Raw genomic sequence first — 21,914 nt, 5'->3', positions numbered from 1 at the left:
ACAGGATGTTACATAATGTGCCGCGTTATTTTCATTTATCGGGATCTACCGATAAATAATCAGATAATTAGAATTTAGTACAAGCACAGTTACAAAAAGTTATCTTTCATATATCTATCTTTATCTCTATACATATTCACCATTTTCCGCGTTAGCGAGGTAGCGTCAAGAACAGATGACTGAGCCTTAGAGGGAAAATCCTCAACTGGCCTCTTGTCTGTTCCTTCTTTCGGAAAAGTTAATACTGGGGGGGAGGATTTCCAAACCCCCCGCTCCCGCCCCTTTTAGTCGCCTTCAACGACACGCAGGGAATACGTGGGAAGCATTCTTTCTCCCCTATCCCCAGGTATAATATATATATATATATATATATATATATATATATATATATATATATATATATATATATATATATATATATATATATTTTTTTTTTTTATACTATTCGCCATTTCCCGCATTAGCGAGGTAGCGCTAAGAACAGAGGACTGGGCCTTTGAGGGAATATCCTCACCTGGCCCCCTTCTCTGTTCCTTCTTTTGGAAAAAAAAAAAAAAAAAAAAACGAGAGGGGGAGGATTTCCAGCCCCCCGCTCCCTTCCCTTTTAGTATGAAAGAAATATATATATATATATATATATATATATATATATATATATATATATATATATATATATATATATATATATACACACACACACATGACGGAAGAGGAAGAAAAAAGGGGGATCCAGGGATTAATTAACTCCGAGTGAGAAACTATGTACATTTTTACCTCAACATAAGCGGACGACGCCACACTGCTACAAAGATTATGTGGATTAAGTCTGGCGATTAAGGTCAGGTGCTGCTGTAACCAGGATGTGGCTTTTGTCCCTCCAGCGCAGGCGTAGCTTCTTATAGAGCCCGACACGGTATCTTCAACATAGGGGGAATATACGTGGACGTTATATAAATGTACTTACAACACAGACATAGACACAGACACACACACACCCTTACACAAATATATATGACTGCAACACCACTTTACCCCGAGGGACGGTTGACTGATGTATATCCAGAGTTCTGAGTAGCCTTTGCAGAAGCGGGGAGGGGTGTGCGGTGAGGGACATGACAGATGAAGGAGCAAGTGAGGGAGAACCAGGTGAAGGAGCGGGTGATGGAGAACCAGATAAAGGAACAAGTGAAGGAGAACCAGTTGAAGGGGAACCAGGTGAAGGAGCGGGTGAAGAACCAGGTGAAGGAACAAGTGAAGGAGAACCAGTTGAAGGAGAACCAGGTGAAGGAGAACCAGTTGAAGGAACAAGTGAAGGAGAACCAGTTGAAGGATCAGGTGAAGGAGAACCAGGTAAAGGAGAACCACTTGAAGGAAAAGTGAAGTAGAACCAGTTAAAGGAGAACCAGTTGAAGGAGCAGGTGATGGAGAACCAAGGTGATGGAACAGCTACGAGGAACCAGAAGAAGAAGAAGAAGAAGAAGAAGAAGAAGAAGAAGAGGAAGAAGAAGAAGAAGTAGGAGAAGAAGGAGAAGAAGCAACAAGTTTTGGGGACACTAGAGTGATTACCGAACCTCGACATATTATTACCAGGAGAGGAGGGCGCGTGCAGTTCAAAGGCAGTGTTGAGGTCCCCCGAGGGGGCGCTCGCCCACCACCGCAGGCATCTAGGGCTGTTACTCGTCCCTTGATGCCTTTCACCGCCTGGCTTTGCCTCTCCTATGGAGCGTCTTCACACTCACTTCCCCGCTGTATGTGTGTCCTCGCCACGCTCGCTAACTGCATCGCGTATCGTTTTCACGATCTCTGGTTCCTCTTTGTACATAGACATCATCTCTACCATCCCCCGCAGCGGCTGCTTGTGTGTCTATACCTCTCCCTCACACTCACCAGATCCAATTATCATACTCGCTTTCCCTGCTCCCACAACATTTAAGGTTAAGGCGATTTTACGGCGTTTTTGGTCTTCCACTTTTGGAGTCGGTGGCTGTATTACCTTGTGGGCTGTGGGCTGCAGGCTCTCTCTCTCTCTCTCTCTCTCTCTCTCTCTCTCTCTCTCTCTCTCTCTCTCTCTCTCTCTCCAGGGACGGGTCTCCTCCTCCCAGGCTATATAACCCGCCGACGTGTATCAAAACATCTGCCACCGCGACCCCAAAAGTTTCGCCGTCGGATATTTCTCCCTCCTCTGGCCGGATAATGTCCTCTGCTGGTATGAACTTGGATGTCTCGTTTTCTACCTTTCGGACGGCGACGAACGCGACGGTTCTCCCTCTACGACTGTGAACAGACAGTCGTGTATCGTCGTCAGTGTCTGTCTCATTTCGTACTGTCTGTTTACGCATCTGTCTGTAAGTCTGTCCTCTACCAATCGTTTGTAGGCGGTGCTTTGAGCAGAAAGACTTTATCGGTGCAGCCAACTGTCAAATTAATCCACCTTTCCCGTCCTGGCTCCGCAAAAGACGACTCTACGAGGGAATTATACATTCTCAAATCTACAAAGACACTTGTCAGGGTGAGCTGTGGGTTTCTGTGGCAGATATTGGAGGATTAATTCATCCTTTTCTTGTCTCACTGTCATTATATTCTTCGGTCAGGCACGAGGCAGGTGTTTTACACCTGCCGCCCTTCACACGCCAGTCTTGTGTCCCTCTCACACACCAGCACTACTACACATCAGCACTAGAACCTTCCACACATCAGCACTAGAACCTACCACACACACCAGCACTAGAACCTACCACACACACCAGCACTAAAACCTACCACACACTAGCACTAGAACCTACCACATCTAACTGCTGTACCAGTGAACACGTCGCTCACACTTTTACCTCCAGCTGAGTCTGTGTGTCTGTGTCTGTGTCCTGTGTTCCGCCCCCCCCCCCCTTCAAAATGTATACTTAACCTCTGACCTTGAGGGTCAGGTCTTCCTCCCCTACACACACACACACACACACATACACACACACAAATGTAGTGCCTTCATAATCAGTTCAAGTGATTTACAGAATACATTTTCATGAAATAAATATTACAGTTTTCTGTAAAGACACAAGGATATTCTCTTACTATTTTCACTTACATTTTCCTTTTTCCATGAAGTAACTAAACTATTTGTTATATATATATATATATATATATACACAAACCTCCAACAGTCAGGCCCATAGCCTAGCGGTAGCATTCCCGCCTGTGGCACAGGGGTCCCGGGTTCGAACCTGACTGTTGGAGGTTTGTATGTTCTATGAAGGTGCGCGTTCATATGCACTTTATTCGTATACACACACACACACACACACATATATATATATATATATATATATATATATATATATATATATATATATATAATGATACGTAACGAAAAGGATCATCAAACTCTGATGTTGTAACCATCTGCCCACAAGGACTTGATATAAACGCTTTGTGATATCTGTAATTCTTGGGCGCTTCCGCTCACAGGATGAACATGGCGGAAGGTACAGTACCACACACACAGGATGAACGTGGCGGACGGTATAGTAACACACACACACACATAGGATGAACATGGCGGGCGGTATAGTAACACACACACACAGGATGAACATGGCGGGCGGTATAGTAACACACACACACACACACAGGAACCATCGCCAGAGGAAATCGTCTCTATGAAATACAATCGCCAGGATCTAAGGACGTCCACTCCTTAAGAAGAAGCGATATTTTCAAGTATGTCTGAAGTAAGTCGAGTATATTCATATCATTTCACCGCAATCTGAACTCTGGGACTAATTAATTACCGTAAAAAATCTTGAAGTCCCGCTAATTAACCCCTTCGGCACGAGCGAACGCGTAGTTATTGATGCAAGTCCAATGTCTTGAGCACTGCGGTACGATCCTTGAGCGAGATGGTTCGACCCTTGAGCGAAACGGTACGATCTTTGAGTGAGCTGGTTCGATCCTTGAGCGAAACGGTACGATCTTTGAGTGAGACGGTACGATCTTTGAGTGAGACGGTACGATCTTTGAGTGAGACGGTACGATCTTTGATCAAGGTGGTACGATCGAAGACGGCGCGACGCGACGGTATATACGTCCTCTGGGCAAGAAACCCGTTGGTTCGAAACAACGACTCGAAGAGCTCGACCCTTCTGGTTCGGAATAACGACTCGAAGAGCTAGACCCGTTGTGTTCGGAACGACTTAAACGTATTGGAATGAATCCTCAAATGCATCTAGTGACTCAGTTTCGAACCGCTTCAATAAACTACCTTAGTGACACCTAGATCTACGCTCTGTGACCTCCCTCCCAATCATCTCTCCCTCCCTCCCTCCCAATCATCTCTCCCTCCCTCCCTCCCAATCATCTCTCCCTCCCTCCCTCCCAATCATTTCTCCCTCCCTCCCTCCCAATCATCTCTCCCTCCCTCCCTCCCAATCATCTCTCCCTCCCTCCCTCCCAATCATCTCTCCCTCCCTCCCTCCCAATCATTTCTCCCTCCCTCCCTCCCAATCATCTCTCCCTCCCTCCCTCCCAATCATTTCTCCCTCCCTCCCTCTCAATCATTTCTCCCTCCCTCCCTTCCAATCATCTCTCCCTCCCTCCCTCCCAATCATCTCTCCCTCCCTCCCTCCCAATCATCTCTCCCTCCCAATCATTTCTCCCTCCCTCCCTCCCTCAAAGCAGTAACAAACACCTCTAGCGACAGGGTCTCGGGGACATAAAAGTTCGAGGGAGACATTTTTACACAGTAGCCAAATTCTCTTGCCAAGCATGGCACCAAGGCCCACCCTGTCAACCTACGGAACACACACACACACACACACACACACACACACACACACACACACGAACAGTCCTTCAGGAGATGCAACACCGGAGTGGGCAAAAAACCCGCGACAAAAGCCGGGCAAAAAAGCTGCTTGTTAGAAAGGACATGAGCGTAAGGTTGGAAGAGGCTGAACCAGGAAACTGTGAGTGCCAGCGGTATGTAGATACTTCAGGAAGTCTAGGAAGTTGCAAGAGTTGAGGCCCCACTGTACACTATGTGACCTGTGTCCCCCCCGGTCTGGTAAGGTCACAGGTCAATGCGGGTACCAGGAGTCTTCCCCCCTCCCCTTCTCCCCCATTCCTTGCCCCCTACACTGAGGCCACGGCAGTGGGCGTGGTAGTGGGGAGACTGTAGGCGTGGTTTTGGGGGCTGCCGGCGTGATAGTTAGGGCGGTGGGCATGGTAGTGGGTACTGCGGGCGTGGAAGTGGGGGCTGTGGGCATGGTAAGAGGTGGTAGGTAGCTTGTGGGCGTGGTAAGAGGTGGTAAGTAGCTTGTGGGCGTGGTAAGAAGTGGTAAGTAGCTTGTGGGCGTGATGGTAAGGGTCAAACGATGACACTGGGTGTGGTATAGCGATGGTATAAGAGCCTGGTTCAGGGAAGTGGCCAGGTGGTACCATACCATGGTAGTACCTTCCAATGACACCTACCAAACACACACACACACACACACTACCGGCCACCAGATACCTCACCCTGGTACCTAGTACCACTGCCTCCAGTCGCCCTGCTATCGTCCAAGCCTCCCACCATTTGACCACTTAACACAGGGACGTAAGACCCCGCCCTCCCCCCTTCCCATGGATCGTCCTTTCTCGCCTTATCATAAAAGCTTGATCTATCGCTTTCTCCTCACATCTCCTCTCCTCAAAACAAACACACACACACACACACACACTCGTTCTCTAGGGGGAGCCAGATGCCTGGGTCAGGGCGCTCAAGTGTAAAGGTAAAGGCTGAAGTTATCAGTGGGAGCAGCGAGTCACCAGGAGCGACTAGCGGCGGCGGCTCCTCCTCCTCCTCCTCCAGCAGGATGAACGCCTCTGATGGCTAAAACTCCGCCTCCTGACGCGGCAGGAGGGATTCCCTCCCTTTAATGTCACGTATAAATACAACCGCGCGAGACGTCTGGTCGTGTCTGGTCAAGTATCACGCTCCGCCAGCTTCCTCAAAAGACGCCTCCTCCTCACCACGACCACATGTTTAACCTCTGAGATTAATCGAATTCCCGAAGGGCCCCGTCGGGCCCCGTCGGGTCACTCGGAATATGTTTCCCAGGATGAGTGACGGGTCTCCCTCCCTCCGCCTGCCCCACATCGTCAGCAGGTTCAGTCCACGACTTCCAGGCTCTAGTGAGAGCAACGTCTGTCTCCATGTCTGTCTCTCTGATTGGTATCTCCTTTCTGTTTATCGTCTCGTGCAGTAGAAAATCACCTGGACGAATGCCAGCCAGGGACATTTTCGAAGTGGGGTGGGATGATAAGTTGTGGTTTACAGGGGTGTGGAGGTGGGGAGAGTGGAAAGGGGAGAGGGAAAGAGGGGAGGAAAAGAGTTCGTGGCTCTTGAGGTGCAGAAAGTTAAGAGGATGACGTATGTCTCTCTCTCTTTCTGCTTGGGGTCATGATATAACCACCCACCTCACACCTCGTCCCACTCACGACAACGAGTGTGTGGGGGAACAATGCACCACCCGCACCTCCCCAACCTCACGATGCCTTCCCCACACCCACCTGGCACTGGACGACCCCACACGCGCACTACCCCTTCCTCCCCTCCTTCCCCCACTGGGCACCCTGCGTCGTGGAGTTTACATCCGGCTGAGCGGGTCCAGACGACCCGCAGCGCTACCCACGACGGCGTTACGGAATCAAGAAACATTCTGATCCTATATATATTGCCTCCTTTGTACACCTCCACCCTGCTGGGGAGAGGTCCTCCACATCTCCGAAGGGCCACAGACGGTGACTTATTAATCCCGGAACGTGTGAGGCCTGGCCCCTGGGGGAGGTGTTTGGCTCCTTTTATTATGATGGGATTCGACTTCTTTTCATTCCATGATCACTGGTGTGGATGATGACACTGATGACGCCACACTGCCTTCTGGATCTCTTATTCCTCCTCCTCCTCCTCCTCCATCTTCTTCTCCTTTCTTCCTGTTCTTCTTCTCCTTCTTCTTGTTTTCCTTCTTCTTCTCCTTTCTTCCTCTCCTTCCTCTTTTTATCCTTTCTTCCACTTCTTTTCCTTTCTTCTTCTTTCTTCTTCTTCTTCTTCTCATTCTCCCTCTTCTCCTTCTTCTTCTCACTTCTTCATCTTCTCCTTTCTTCCTCTCCTTCTTCTTCTTCTTCTTCTTCTTCTTCTTCTTCTTCTCCTTCTACTTCTCCCTCTTCTCCTTCTTCTTCTCCTTTCTTCTTTTCACTTCTTCATCTTCTCCTTTCTTCCTGTTCTTCTTCCTCTGTATGATTCTGGAAGTCTTCTCTCTTTACCTCACCTCCGCTTACACTTCCATTGACCTGTGATGACACTTCCACTGACCTCTGATGACAGCCACTGACCTCTGATGACACAGCCACTGACCTCTAATGACACGGTCAGTGACTTGTGATGTTACTTCCACTAACCTGTGATGACACGTCCATTTGACCTGTGATGTCACGACCAGTGCCTTCTAATGAAACGGTCAGTGACCTGTGATGACACTGACCTGTAATGACATGGTCAGTGACCTATGATGACACAGTCAGTGACCTGTAATGACACAGTCAGTGACCTGTGATGACACTGACCGGTAATGACACGGTCAGTGACCTATGATGACACGGTCAGTGACCTGTAATGACACAGTCAGTGACCTGTGATGACACAGTCATTGACCTGTGATGACACAGTCATTGACCTGTAATGACACAGTCAGTGACCTTTGATAACACGGTCAGTGACCTGTGATGACACGGTCAGTGACCTGTAATGACACAGTCAGTGACCTGTGATGACACAATCAGTGACCTGTGATGACACAGTCACTGACCTGTAATGACACAGTCATTGACCTGTGATGACACAGTCATTGACCTGTGATGACACAGTCAGTGACCTGTGCAGGAAATGACCCCACTCCAACAGCGTTGCCAACGTCCTCTAACTGCTCTCCCTCCTACAGATGTTGTGCCGCGTGGATGCCACCTGCTTCAAGGCGCTTCTCCTGGCCCTGGTGGCACTCGCTGCCTGCATCACCCCCGCCACCTCCCAGGTCAGTCCCTAGGTCATACCAGGTCACAGTATCTCCTACCAAGTCAGTCTCCAGGTCTTAGTGCACCCCTGTATATCCTTGCAGGTCAGCATTCAGGTCACACCAATTCAAAGCATCATCTTAGTCATACCAGGTCCTTCTAGGTCAGTCCTGGGTCGTAGTGTCTCCTTCCCAGGTCAGTATCAGGTCACCAAAGGTCAGAGGATCTCCTAGGTCACATCTGTGCCAGGTCACATTAGTGCTTCCTGCCAGGTCAGTACCCACGTCACAGTCTATGTAAGATCATAGGTCAGTGATCAGGTCACGTTAGATGGCAGTCTCTCTCTCTCTCTCTCTCTCTCTCTCTCTCTCTCTCTCTCTCTCTCTCTCTCTCTCTCTCTCTCTCTCTCTCTCACACACACACACACACACACACAAAGGCTTTAGTGAAGGTGTCAGAATAAACAAATACAAGCTGGACGAGAGAGAGAGAGAGAGAGAGAGAGAGAGAGAGAGAGAGAGAGAGAGAGAGAGAGAGAGAGAGAGAGAGAGAGAGAGAGAGAGAGAGAGAGAGTCATCATAGATGGCCATGCTTGTCTTTTTCCGAAATGATGTTATGCAGCTCAACAACATAGTTCATACCATATCACTTTATCTTTCTTTTTCTTCTTCATTAACACTACAATTAATTGGCAACTTGTAAGCCTAGTCTCTCAGCTTGTCTTCTTCGTCAGCATCAAGCTGTAGATGCTCAGTTTCTGTAACAGCTTTACTTTTCAGCTTGGCGTCGTCTATCAGCTTGTCTTCTTAGTCAGCATCAAGCTGTAGATGCTCAGTTTCTGTAACAGCTTTACTTTTCAGCTTGGCGTCGTCTGCCACAGAACAGTCCTTCATTAATGGTATTCATATATGGACCAGAAAGAAGAGTATAGGCCCCATGAGGGATCCTTACGGCACACCACTTGGTTACGTCTAACCCATTTGAGGTTCGACCCTCAACCACTACCCTCTTGTTTACGGACACAACCTATTTTCCAGGCGCCGAAGGACACCTCCCCAATCTGTCCCATGTGACCTAAACTTCTACTTGCGGTCTGTATTAATCATGGACTTTCTCAAATGCTTTCTGGATGCTTGAGTATATGACAAGAGTCTACTTTCCTTTCTCCAATAAATTGACTTTAAACTAAAAGTCGTACGAGTTCGAAGCGGCTCAGGAATATGACACAGAGAAACACACCACACTAACGAAGAGAAACGAAGCGGTAACGGTACGTTACTCACGACCAATGAGCAAGAAGGCGTCGTCGTTGCGAAATTCGTATATTTTAAAGAAAATGAGACGAATTTCTCCCCCGTCGTGTTGCCGTGTTGTGGATAAACATGGCCGCTGTTGATATGAGCTGCGTTGTCTGAAAACGCTGTTTGCGGCTTCGGAAAATATGCCAACGGGTTGAAGGCAATTTTATGCTCTTTTGTTTTCAACGTTCTTTGACGTCGGAGTGAGTGTTTACAGCCGCTGGAGGGCGTGTACTCCACACAGGTCCTGGTTATCGGGCGGCAACAATATTCACATCCTTACTTTACCGTTTTCTTTGAAATGATAATGGAATTGGAAGTCAATATCATGTGTTGATCGTACCCCATTTTTTTCACAGGTTTTTTTTTTTTTTTCGTCTTTCGTGAGACAATATCCTTTCTCTGCAGGGAAGAAATTCCTGTTGGTAATAAGCTTGTTCTCTTGTTATTGTAACAAGCGATGCGTGTGGCAGTTTATACTTTTCTATTTTTTATATTAAACTTTTTTCATTCTTTTTTAATAACTGACATCATCTGCCACGATATTACTGGTCGTTTTATTTTTCATCTTTTTTTTTCTGTAATATTTCGTTTACCCCGTCAGGATAGTGTGTGTACCTATGTATACACGAGCGGAATTTTTTTTTTGTTCTCACGAAACTCAAAAGTCTTTCTTTCAATCTCAATCGCGATAGATTCGGTAGATGTCTAGTGTCTTACGTAACTCTGTCACTAACTGCACGTACCCATGCCACTAAGTGCACGTAACCGTGCCACTAACTGTATGTAACCGTGCCACTAAATGGATGTAAAACCGTGCCACTAACTGTACATAACCGTGCCACTGAGTGCACGTCATCGTGCCACTAACTGAAAGTAACTCTGCCACTAACTGCACGTAACTCTGCCACTACCTGTACATAATCGTGCCACTAACATAGGAAGTCAAGTCAGAAATGTGTCTCGCTGAGTCGGTATCGGACACTGGAGGAAGACACTAGCAAGATGAGGGGAAGAGGAGTATAATCCACAACGAGGTGAGGGGAAGAGGAGTATTATTCACAGCGAGGTGAGGGGAGGAGGAGTATTATTCATAGCGAGGTGAGGGGAAGAGGAGTATTATTCACAACGAGGTGAGAGGAGGAGGAGTATTATTCATAGCGAGGTGAGGGGAGGAGTATTATTCACAGCGAGGTGAGGGGAGGAGGAGTATTATTCACAGCGAGGTGAGGGGAGGAGGAGTATCCACGGCGAGGTGAGGGGAGGAGGAGTATTGTCTATCGAGTTAATCTACGGGAGAAGATTATCTTATCTCGGGTGGAGGAGGAGGTGGTGGGGATGAGAACAGCCAAGCCTGTCTTACTCAGAGAAGGATTAATGATGTCTCGCCATATTTCACAACTTTTCTCTCTCTTTCTCTTCTTCAAAATTTTGCACTGCATGTCTGGAGTGTGGGATGCATCCTCAGCTGCTATCCACGAGTCTGCACGTCTCCAGGGAAGGTGTGTGCGTGTGTGTGTGTGTGGGATGGGAAGGGGGATGGGGGAGGTGTGTGTGTGTGTGTGTGTGTGGGAGGTGTGTGTGTGTGTGTGTGTGTGGGAGGTGGGTGTGTGAGGGAGCGCCGGCCGTCACTAAGTGTCACTGGTGTTGTCGACGGGAGGACATCATACAACACCAGCGATGACAACTGCTGGCTCTTGGAACTCTGCTGAGCTCCCCTGCTCGTCCTACCCTACCCTGGAGGCGAACCTCACTACCACCTCCCAGCCACCACAACAATCATGGCTGCTTCTACCACCACCACTGCTACTACAATTCGTCTAGATCACCACCACATCAACTGCTTCTTCCCCCAACCACCACCAACACCCACTCTCTTCCTCCCCTCCCTCTCACGTCACCACCACCACCACCACCTTAAAGACCTATCGCCAAATTAGCTCCGCCTTCGTAGTTGGCTTAACTACGAGACATGGCTGTAAGATCATGGTTCCCGATGCAGTCGTTCTGTCGCGACCCTCAAAACAACATCTAGTGATGCCAACCTTTGGCTCCGTCAAGGTGGACCCTTCCCAGCGGAGGTGACAGCAGTCTATCTCAACCCTACGTCCTTAGGACCCAGCATCTTCCATCTCTACCACGTCCTGCATGAATGGCGGAGGAGGACGTCCACTTCTTCCACAAGGAAGCAAAGTAATACAAGCGGCAAAAGGGCAACGGGACACGGAATCCCCTTCGATGTCGCTTGTGACGAGTGGGCAAGACCAGAGACAGCCACTGGCGTGGTCGTAAACAATAATATAGACACGTAGGGATAACTACCCTTTTTTTTTTTTTTTTTTTACAATATAGAGGGACAGATGACGTCAGTCAGGGACTTAGAGCGAGGCATTCACTCTGTTGTATATCCCAGACATTGTGTAGGAGGGTGGAGAAGACGTGAAATGTAATCTTCGTCCTTTCCTTATACTCCCTACCTATAGCATCCAGGGACCTTGATTACCAGTGTCACCCACCCCACTGTGCCGCCCAGTCGTGGCTGGCTCGCTGGCTGGCTGGTGGGGTATAATAAAATCAAACTGTTGTGGTGATAACGATATAAGATCTTTCACGGTTGCATCAACAGCTTCCATGAAAATATTAAAGTTAACGCTTGGAGAGGCAGGGGGGAGACCGCGGCCCGAGTGTAAACATCTGTCTGGGGTTGGGGGAGGCGGAGGATTGAGGGAGAGTGAGGAGGGGGGAAGGTAAGCGGCGAAGGGACGGGAGTGGGGGGAAGGAAAGGTAGGTGGGAAGACGGGGTGTGAGGGAGCACCGTACAAAGCCAGGTGACAGAAGACCTCATGGTCTCTGGTGTGGTTATCTACTGAAGAGTAGTCATAGTTTCCTATACTCCTGAACTGTATGGATAGTAAAGTAGGAGGCAGCTCCCCACCTGCTACAATAGATGGGTACAGGAGAGTAGAGCGCAAGGCTCCTCCCAACCCATCACCATGGACAGAGACAGGATAGTAAAGTGAAAAGACTCCTCCCCACGTATTACAATAGAGGGAGACGGGACAGTAAGGCAGAAGGCTCCTCCCCGACTTACCACCACAGATGGGGACAGGACAGTACAGTAACATAGCAGTGCGGGGCGATGCAGGGAGGGAAGTACGTCAGGAAAGCACCGCATCTCCCACTGTCCGCATGCGTTTTCATTCCCCTCCCCCTTCCTCAAAATGACACATTTCCAAATCCAAGCGACACATCAAAACGCCCTGGTGTGGCAGGCAGAGCACCCAGGCGCCACGTACGACAACCGTGGCCCCCCCTCACTTAAGTGGGAGCTCTGAGTATCATCTTTGCCTCACGCAGCGCACCACAAGACTCACCTGCCGTGCATTTGGCACCACAGGATACCTGTGTCAACGTTATGGTCAGTCAACGTGTTACACAAATGGTGTTTCTTTCAATCGGTGTCGATGACCTCTCCTTCAGGCTCTTGGCTCAGTGCTAGTACATCTGCGGGAGTTCCTGGTGCTCACACGACATCTGAGAACAAAGCAGTGTATATCATCTGCTACTCAACGTTGTTTATTTATTTTCCCTGAAGGCACACAGCTTTGCGCTTTTATGGCCCGAAAGCGTACGTGACGGCAAAAACAAAAATCCACGCGTCGAAAAGTGGCAATCAAATATACATAATCATTCTTGTGTTGCAAAAATAAAAATAAAAATCTCGTAGTAAGCAAAAATGTATAAACATTCTTGTTTATAGTCACTCGTGTTTACGTTGCACACGGGGTTACGCAAGACAGTGGATACTCCATGGCAACCAGGTCAAGTGCTCACAGACATACAATAGCTGGTTCCATTGATCTTTACTCACTGACAACTCACTACACTTGGGAGTTGTAAGACTGCGCACCAAGTGACAGTCTTAACTTTTTAAAAGGTTCGACGTTTCTTCTTGCATACACACGCTCTCTTTTCCTTGTATTCTGCACATTTTTATATCAGTATTCACTTTACAGGAGTGTAGTTTTCCCCTGAAGACCGACCCTAGTTTTCCCACCTATCATTTCTTATACATATCCTCGCCAACTTTGTGAGCATCTGTGCTCACGTATTCCTCCCAAGGAGGTGATCATTCCCCTTAGCCTCCTTCAGGTCATCCACTGTCCTTAGGACTCGCTTCTGACGTATGTCTGTCCTCTTAAGCTTAAACCCGTACCTCTGGAGGTCAAGCATCGTGAGAAGAGGTCAAACATCCACTGAATGACCTGTCGCTTTCTGTAGCCCATCTACAAGGTGTAGTAGTATCTGTAGTCTTAAACAAACCTGCCACTAATGAGACGGGGAGTACTTGCCTGTCCAAATGGTGTCCGTCATTTCATTAGTAACTTCTCCTCATCACCAACAGTGTACTCTTTGCTTCCCACAACTTCTCAAACCGCTCAGCTCTTAAGGATTTTCTTCCATCAAAGCTTGAGAACAGATGGCCATCTGGTGACTGGCTCTGCCATTCTTTGTCGAAGTTTCTAAACCTATTTCCACACACGGAGGAGAGGCTAGAGTGACGACCATTACTGAGGCTGGAGTTATCTGCTGCCATCCACAGCCTGGACGTGATCAGTCACAGGGAGACACGAAGAAGATCCTTCTCCACAGTCGTGGTTGAGAGAGAGGTTCGAAACGTATGGGTGTTTATGTAGTGGCTGGGCATGCTGTGGTGCCAGGGAATAGCAATAGGTTTTATATACCAACACCAGTGACTCATCTCCTACATATCTCCTCTTCTGATAGGCAGAAAAGTATGTACTCTTGCAGTCTATCTTTCTGTGCCTCTCACTCTCACTCGCCTCTTCTCCGTCCCTCGCCACAGATCCACTGGAACCGTGGTTGGGGAGCTGGGGGTTCCATGGGCAAGAGGTCTTCGTCCGCACCTTCGGCAGTGTCTGCGTCGGTGCCCCTGGCGGAAGCGGCGGCGGCAGCAGCAGCCGAGTGTGACATGACCCTCGCCTCTGACTGCAGCGTCGACTTCAGCTGCCTCTCCACACTCCTCCTCAAGATTATCGAGGTAAGACCTCTCGCTTCTTGTCCCTAAAATGCTCCTCCCGGCCCTCACCTCACCACCCCCTTCCTGGTTATAGAAGGGGCTCCTCGCCCAACTCCAAGGTTAAAGTAGGTGCTATCCCTCCCTTCCCTTCCCCTCTCCCTCTCCGAGTTTACAACGGGTGCAAGACTAGGTTACAGCGGGTGCAAGACTACGTTACAGCAGGTGCAAGACTAGGTTACAGTAGGGTGCAAGACTACGTTACAGCGGGTGCAAGACTACGTTACAGCAGGTGCAAGACTAGGTTACAGCGGGTGCAAGACTACGTTACAGCGGGTGCAAGACTAGGTTACAGCAGGTGCAAGACTAGGTTACAGCGGGTGCAAGACTAGGTTACAGCGGGTGCAAGACTAGGTTACAGCAGGTGCAAGACTAGGTTACAGCAGGTGCAAGACTACGTTACAGCGGGTGCAAGACTAGGTTACAGCAGGTGCAAGACTAGGTTACAGCAGGTGCAAGACTAGGTTACAGCAGGTGCAAGACTAGGTTACAGCGGGTGCAAGACTAGGTTACAGCGGGTGCAAGACTACGTTACAACGGATGCAAGACTAGGTTACAGCGGGTGCAAGACTAGGTTACAGCAGGTGCAAGACTAGGTTACAGCGGGTGCAAGACTAGGTTACAGCGGGTTCAAGTCTAGTTTACAGCGGGTGCAAGACTAGGTTACAGCAGGTGCAAGACTAGGTTACAGCGGGTGCAAGACTAGGTTACAGCGGGTGCAAGACTAGGTTACAGTAGGTGCAAGACTAGGTTATAGTAGGTGCAAGACTAGGTTACAGCGGGTTCAAGTCTAGTTTACAGCGGGTGCAAGACTAGGTTACAACGGATGGAAGACTAGGTTACAAGGTGCAAGACTAGGTTACAGCAGGTGCAAGACTAGGTTACAGCGGGTGCAAGACTAAGATTGGCAGTTTAAGAGGCATTTACCGATTGTACGTCAACAAGGCGAGATGTTTAACACAGACTGGCATGACAGGTTCTGATCCAGCCTAAGCAACTACCCTTTACACGCAGGGAACAAGCTAGTCTCTTAAACAAGGTCAACAAACTAACTTTTACATGACACTAAGAGTATATATATATATATATATATATATATATATATATATATATATATATATATATATATATATATATATATATATATTCGTCATTTCCCGCGTGAGCGAGGTAGCGTTAACAGAGGACAGAGCCTTAGAATATCTTCACTTGGCCTAACTCTCTTTTGGAAATTTTCCCCTATCCCAATGGATATATATATATATATAAATATATATATATATATATATATATATATATATATATATATATATATATATATATATATATATATATAATTCTGTCTTATGAGAACAGTTTAAACTAGATGTTTTGTTTTTGACTATGAAATCACAGTGCTCTTTCTCTCCACCAGCTAAGCTCTGCAGCTTGATGTTACATGACGTATCTTAGAATTAAGACAATGGTAACTTACCACCATTTTACACAACATCAAGACAATCATCTGGGGATATTTAGGGTCAGAAAATAACCTGAAACAAAAAAATGTTCGATGGACCGCAGCTAAAAGTCAGAGGACCGGCCAGGCCACCACGGCCTGGGGGACCGGCCAGGCCACCACGGCCTGGGGGACCGGCCAGGCCACCTCGGCTAAGCTTAGAGACCAGCCAGGCCACCATGGTCATTGAATTCGCTAGGGAGCCTTCTCGACCATGGGATGGTCTACCTACCACATTAATTCTATATAATCCGAACAATCAGACTCCCGAAAATAACAAATCGACTACAAGTGTAACTGACTATATGAGAAGAACATCACAAGAAATAAATAATAACAACGAAGCAACAAGACATGAACGAAACAATAATAAATTATATATCGCGAACGAGACCAAAACAAAGTCATAAATGAATATTCAGCCAAGATCGACCAGGACACAAGTTATCATCAAGTACAAAACGATTTATCACAGTTATAAACGTCATAATTTTACTCCTCATTTACGAGAGGGGACTGAGGTGTTTGCACACATTTTGCGGAACTTACTTAGCCTCTTCTACACCCTTGTCCCCGAAGGTTTGATGTGGGATAGTACACGAATTATTCTGGGATGGGTTTGCTACCCACCCTACCGCCCAAAACTAAGAATAAATAAGGTTTTTGGATCATGACTACCTGCTGTTCACGATAGGTTTGCTATGGCCAGGTCTGTGATACAAATTTTTTTTAAAAAGCCATTGTAAGGCACAAAACCACATGGCTACCAATAGGCATTTCGTCTTCCCCAAAAGCGAATTCTTACGTAGATTCATTAAGGGAGGTATACACGTATCTCTCCAAACCATATAATGCAAAGCCTCTGCCAAAAAATTCAATGGAATTCAAGTTCCCGTAGCCAAAAAAAGGGGGGGGTGTTGCTGAGGGTCCGGTCTCTGACGTGAGATAATCTGTCGAGGTGTCTGGTCAAACCTGTTTTCAGGTGTCGTTCGAGATGGCGGTGGTGATGATAGGGGGGAGGGGGGGAGGGTTAGCAGGAGCGGTGCGCGCGCAAGGCCAGCCAGTCGGCGTCGCATCGCATACAATTTTGGTTGGTAATGACGTCTACGACAAGGGCCTGCCTACCTCACATGACATAACTCGTAACAGGTTAAAACCTTTTCTTTCTTCTTTTTTATTACACTCTTTAACCTACATCTTAATCATAGCTCTTGTGTTCGAGATTTGTACGATAGTGCAACCTCTTGTACACTTCTTTGGCCATCAGCCAAATTTTGAAAAATAGTTAACATTTTCATTTTCATAAACAGCTTCTTACACGTCTTCATGACACTCTTTTAACATGACGCTACTGGTTTACTCATCATATAGACCTCTCACCATCCATCTCATTCTCCTTCATTCTTTGCTTACAGTCTACTATTATAGGAGGGGAGGCCTATGAGGCGTGTGTGTGTGTGTGTGTGTGCGTGTGTGTAGCTGATGAGACCCCGGAGACCAGAGAGCTTGGCCAACCTCTCGCCTCACACGATCCTTATCTACTTGTTTGTCCGCCAAACTGTGGCATCCATAATCACCCCCCAAGCCACCTCCTGACCGCGCATGATATAATCATACCTCCAATTTATCAGTATCCTGTCAAGTCTTATATTTTATCATTCTTAATCAATGCCAAGACTCCGTTCAAAGTTGCGTTACAAACAGAAGCAGGGAAATGATGGCATCTTTTCGAACGAGAAGTTTCTCGGTGAGATTGTACCACCCCCCCGATAATTCAAGCCTAGCCCAATCGACTCTACATGTTAGGTGTAAGCGCAAGAAGGCGGCGGTGGTCCGGCAACGCCCAGATACTACTTTCACTTGTGTTTACATATGCCTAAAGTGTGTGGCGTTTTAACGAGTGGAGATACAAGTTTTCTGGTATTCATATGCAAGTTTATTCCTATGAGTCCACGGGGAAAATAAAACACGATAAGTTCCCAAGTGCACTTTCGTGTAATAATCACATCACCAGGGGAGACACAAGAGAGAAATATAACAGTTGATATACATCGAAGAGACGAAGCTAGGACGCCATTTGGTAAACATATACCCATAGGAATGAATATCTTGATCACGCGCAAAATTGTGATCCTTTCCAACATGCAAGTTTATGTACATCTGATTCAATAGTACTAAGACGCATTCTCCTCCAATATATATTTTCATCTAAATGTCGCCTGTTTTCTTCCAGTGATTTCAGAACATCGTAAACATGCTTGCCATAACCAATTCCTTCATTCTCTATGGGAAACCAAACCACCCCCCTCACATATTCAACGACGCAGAGTCTGTTTACTACGGGTGTACATAGATGCCGTAATTATATTTATTCTAGTGCAGAATTTCAGACCTACATGAGTTTTTTTTTTTACCTAAGCTCCAATATAGAAGACTTGTTCTCATATTTGGGAGTGGCTCTTCCTCCTCATTAGCCAGAGTGGAACCACAAAAGCTGATGATTATCTCTAATTATTTCTCCCACCATCATACTCTGTCCGTTGTGGTCTACAGTTATCATTCTGGCCACTGCTGTCGTGAACTGTCTGCAAGCGTCCCTGCCACTGAGACTAGGACCTGTGATACGTGCCTTGGGTGCTGCTTCCTACAGTTTTTGTGGGGAGATCAGCCACACGAAGACTGACCGTTAGGATACATTGTCCCCTCGAGCAACGAATTTGTGGAACTCTATTCCCTCTTTGGTCTTTCCCTCTTCCTCTACCCCCTCTATCTTTAAGAGTCAAGTTTACAAACACCTGAGAAGCCCTGAATAATTAATATATTTTTTTCTTTACTATATTCCTTTCATCCAAGTTGCGAAGAGCAAGACTTAATGATGCATTGAGTCATAATGTCACCGGGTAAGAACCAGCAGCCAAGAGACCTGGTTATCAAAACAAGTAGGTGTTGTAATAGGCACAGATGCACCGTCAATGGTCGTCGTCTGACAGTATGATATAAATCATCTACTTCCACTCACCATTATTCCTCTTCTAAATATATGTATAATGTGTATAAATGTATGTCAATGTATTCACCTTAATTTCTCTTCTATGTGTAAATGTACGTAAATTCATTCACATTACTTTCACCCCAATTCGTTCTTCCTCCATGTTCATACATCTCCTCTTCTAACTTTCCCTTCCTCTCTCTCTCTCGTTTCTCTACCAGTCGCTTTCCTCCACAGTCTTAACCTCCCTCCGGTCTCTCTCTCTCTCTCTCTCTCTCTCTCTCTCTCTCTCTCTCTCTCTCTCTGAGTTCGTCTAACTCCTCACCAACAAACTCTGGTTAACGCCCCCGTGACCCGTGGTGTTTCAAGGAGCCGACCACCAGACAAACAGAGCCACCCCCTCCCACACACACACACACACACACGCACCCACGTCTCTGGCACACACACACACACACACACACTCACACACACACACACACACACACACACACACAGACACCTTTATCCTACAGCAGTCGTCCTAGTTCTTGAACTGTCCTACCCCAGCCTCACTCCCACAAGATGATCGTCTCAGCCACCCATTGGCAGTTGAGTACGCAAGTAATCCCAAGTGTGTGTGAGTTAATTCGACCAAATCCAACGCCGTCGTCAACACCTGACCTCTGGTGTCGAAGGGAACCACGGTTTTCCAGGCAGACCTGTTGACCTTACCTACCACCGGACTCTGATCTATGCACTAGACTATCCATCCCTCACCCCTCCCATCCCCCTCAACTCCCACTGCCTATCCTGACCTAAATCCAACTTTCGTATAACTGTACAAACACTCCTCCTGCTGCTGCTTTTGACCTGACCCGACCCTGACAACGTTTAAGATACTCCGTTAGGAATTACATCTTGAAGGCCGTGTGACCTCTCTTGACCTCACTAACATGATAGTCCCCAGGGTCAAGGATGGAGGAGGAGACACACCTACCCCCCCCCTCACACACACACACACACACACACACACACACACACCCACACAGCGTGAACCTTCCTCTCTCTCAAAGAGTGAAGGTCGTGACATGACCCCTCCATGACCTTAATCAAGATGATAATTCGTATATTTCTCAAGAGTTCCTGATACACGCGAGTTGTCTCTCCCTCTCAGAGGCAATACATGGATGTCGCCTCGACATAGTGTTCCTCCTCCAACATGATGGTGTTCCTCCTCCAACATGATGGTGTTCCTCCTCCAACATGATGGTGTTCCTCCTCCAACATGATGGTGTTCCTCCTCCAACATGATGGTGTTCGTCCTCCAACATGATAGTGTTCCTCCTCCAACATGATAGCGTTCCTCCTCCAACATGATGGTGTTCGTCCTCCAACATGATAGCGTTCCTCCTCCAACATGATAAGTGTTCCTCCTCCAACATGATGGTGTTCCTCCTCCAACATGATAGTGTTCCTCCTCCAACATGATGGTGTTCCTCCTCCAACATGATAGTGTTCCTCCTCCAACATGATGGTGTTCCTCCTCCAACATGATGGTGTTCCTCCTCCAACATGATAGTGTTCCTCCTCCAACATGATAGTGTTCCTCCTCCAACATGATGGTGTTCCTCCTCCAACATGATGGTGTTCCTCCTCCAACAGAGCGAGGTGTCCCGTGCAGCGATGTGCGAGGCTCGGGGTCGTAGCCTTGGGTCGTCGGCAGTCGTGGCTGATGAGCGGGAGCAGCTGACCCGCTTCCCCTGGTGGATGGCGACAAGGAAGACCTCAGCAAGCGACCAGTAACGCTCCTCTCCACACCCATCCTTAAATCCCTCCCTCCCTCACCTTCGCTACGTACGGTCTATTCCCTCCTCAACCTCCTCCTTGAACCTGCACCTCCCCCGTGGCACGCCCCCACGCTTGGGGCCCCGTACTCATACTGCCCCTGCATTAATGGCAGGGCCAATCATGATCTCAGCACATTGTGATACACACAGGGTTCGTTCCTTTGATTTGGCATCTTGTGTTGCGAGTGTTTCCAGTCCAGTGTAACGTGCAAGGGCCTCACGTCTCTTGCCCACTGCTCAGCCATCATCCCCAGTGCCGCCCCTCACCTACACATCCCTCAGAGTGCGACTGGTCCAATGAACCGTGCGTTAAGAACAAGACACAAATCCTCCTTGCTCTAGGTTTGGGCTCATTATATATATATATATATATATATATATATATATATATATATATATATATATATATATATATATATATATATATATATATATATATATATATGAGACAAGTCTGTATGTGGGAGGGGATATATACTAGCATAAGAGTTCACAGTTAAGCTGTGTGATTTCAGTTGTTAGTATGAGACTAAATGAATAACCATGACTCATATTCTGTCATAAAGAGCATAACTTGTGTTTATAATGGTCGGTGGGAATTAGGTCTCACTCCAACAGTTCATTATTAAACGACGGAAATGACGATTCAAAGAAAAAAAAAAGATATGTACATCACAAGTCATTACAGTGTACTTGAGCAAATCTCTCTCACTACATAACTGTATCAGGTAACGACGTCGCTTGGATTTACGACCTTATCACTGTATGTTCACCAGAGCAGAAGTGTCCTGACGTTTAATACTAAATATCAGACGAGGCAAACGTATCATCTCTGAGGTCACGTCGTAAGTCGAGACACGACGACGCTGCACGCGAGGACACCAAGACGACGTCCCCCCTCGAGCAAAAGAGGACCTCCTCCTCCTCCCTGTCTCAAGAGTGACTGCGTCATCGTGTCTTAAGAAGAGGGAGTAGATGTGGGCTGCGACCGAGTGGGCCAAGACGAGATGGGCTACGAAGAAAACAGTGGGCTCAACTGATCGTTGTAAACGTTTCATACTGCATTGCTATGAGGCTGGATGCAGTATGGGATGTGGAGCCATGAGAATCTGTACCTCAGAAACCTGGGAATAAGGATATTATTAATAATAAAACTATGAGTATT

The 21,914-nt window shown here is 47.3% G+C and overlaps 1 protein-coding gene across 2 annotated transcripts in view; it reads left to right on the top strand.

The window, feature by feature from the left end:
• The window catches only part of LOC139753277 (uncharacterized), a 30,977-nt gene extending 9,063 nt beyond the window's left edge, over positions 1-21,914 (top strand). For both annotated transcript variants that reach the window (XM_071669541.1, XM_071669542.1), the window contains exons 2-4: positions 7,968-8,057; positions 14,203-14,397; positions 20,565-21,914. In XM_071669541.1, the coding sequence (XP_071525642.1) occupies positions 7,968-8,057; positions 14,203-14,397; positions 20,565-20,705 (426 nt within the window). In that variant the 3' untranslated portion in view covers positions 20,706-21,914. The remainder of the gene's footprint in view (positions 1-7,967; positions 8,058-14,202; positions 14,398-20,564) is intronic.

This window comes from Panulirus ornatus, chromosome 14, assembly GCF_036320965.1.
Source record: "Panulirus ornatus isolate Po-2019 chromosome 14, ASM3632096v1, whole genome shotgun sequence".
Classification (NCBI taxonomy): Eukaryota; Metazoa; Arthropoda; class Malacostraca; order Decapoda; family Palinuridae; genus Panulirus; species Panulirus ornatus.
The sequence above is the reverse complement of the archived record's forward strand: the minus strand, read 5'-3'. Positions and strand labels throughout refer to the sequence as shown.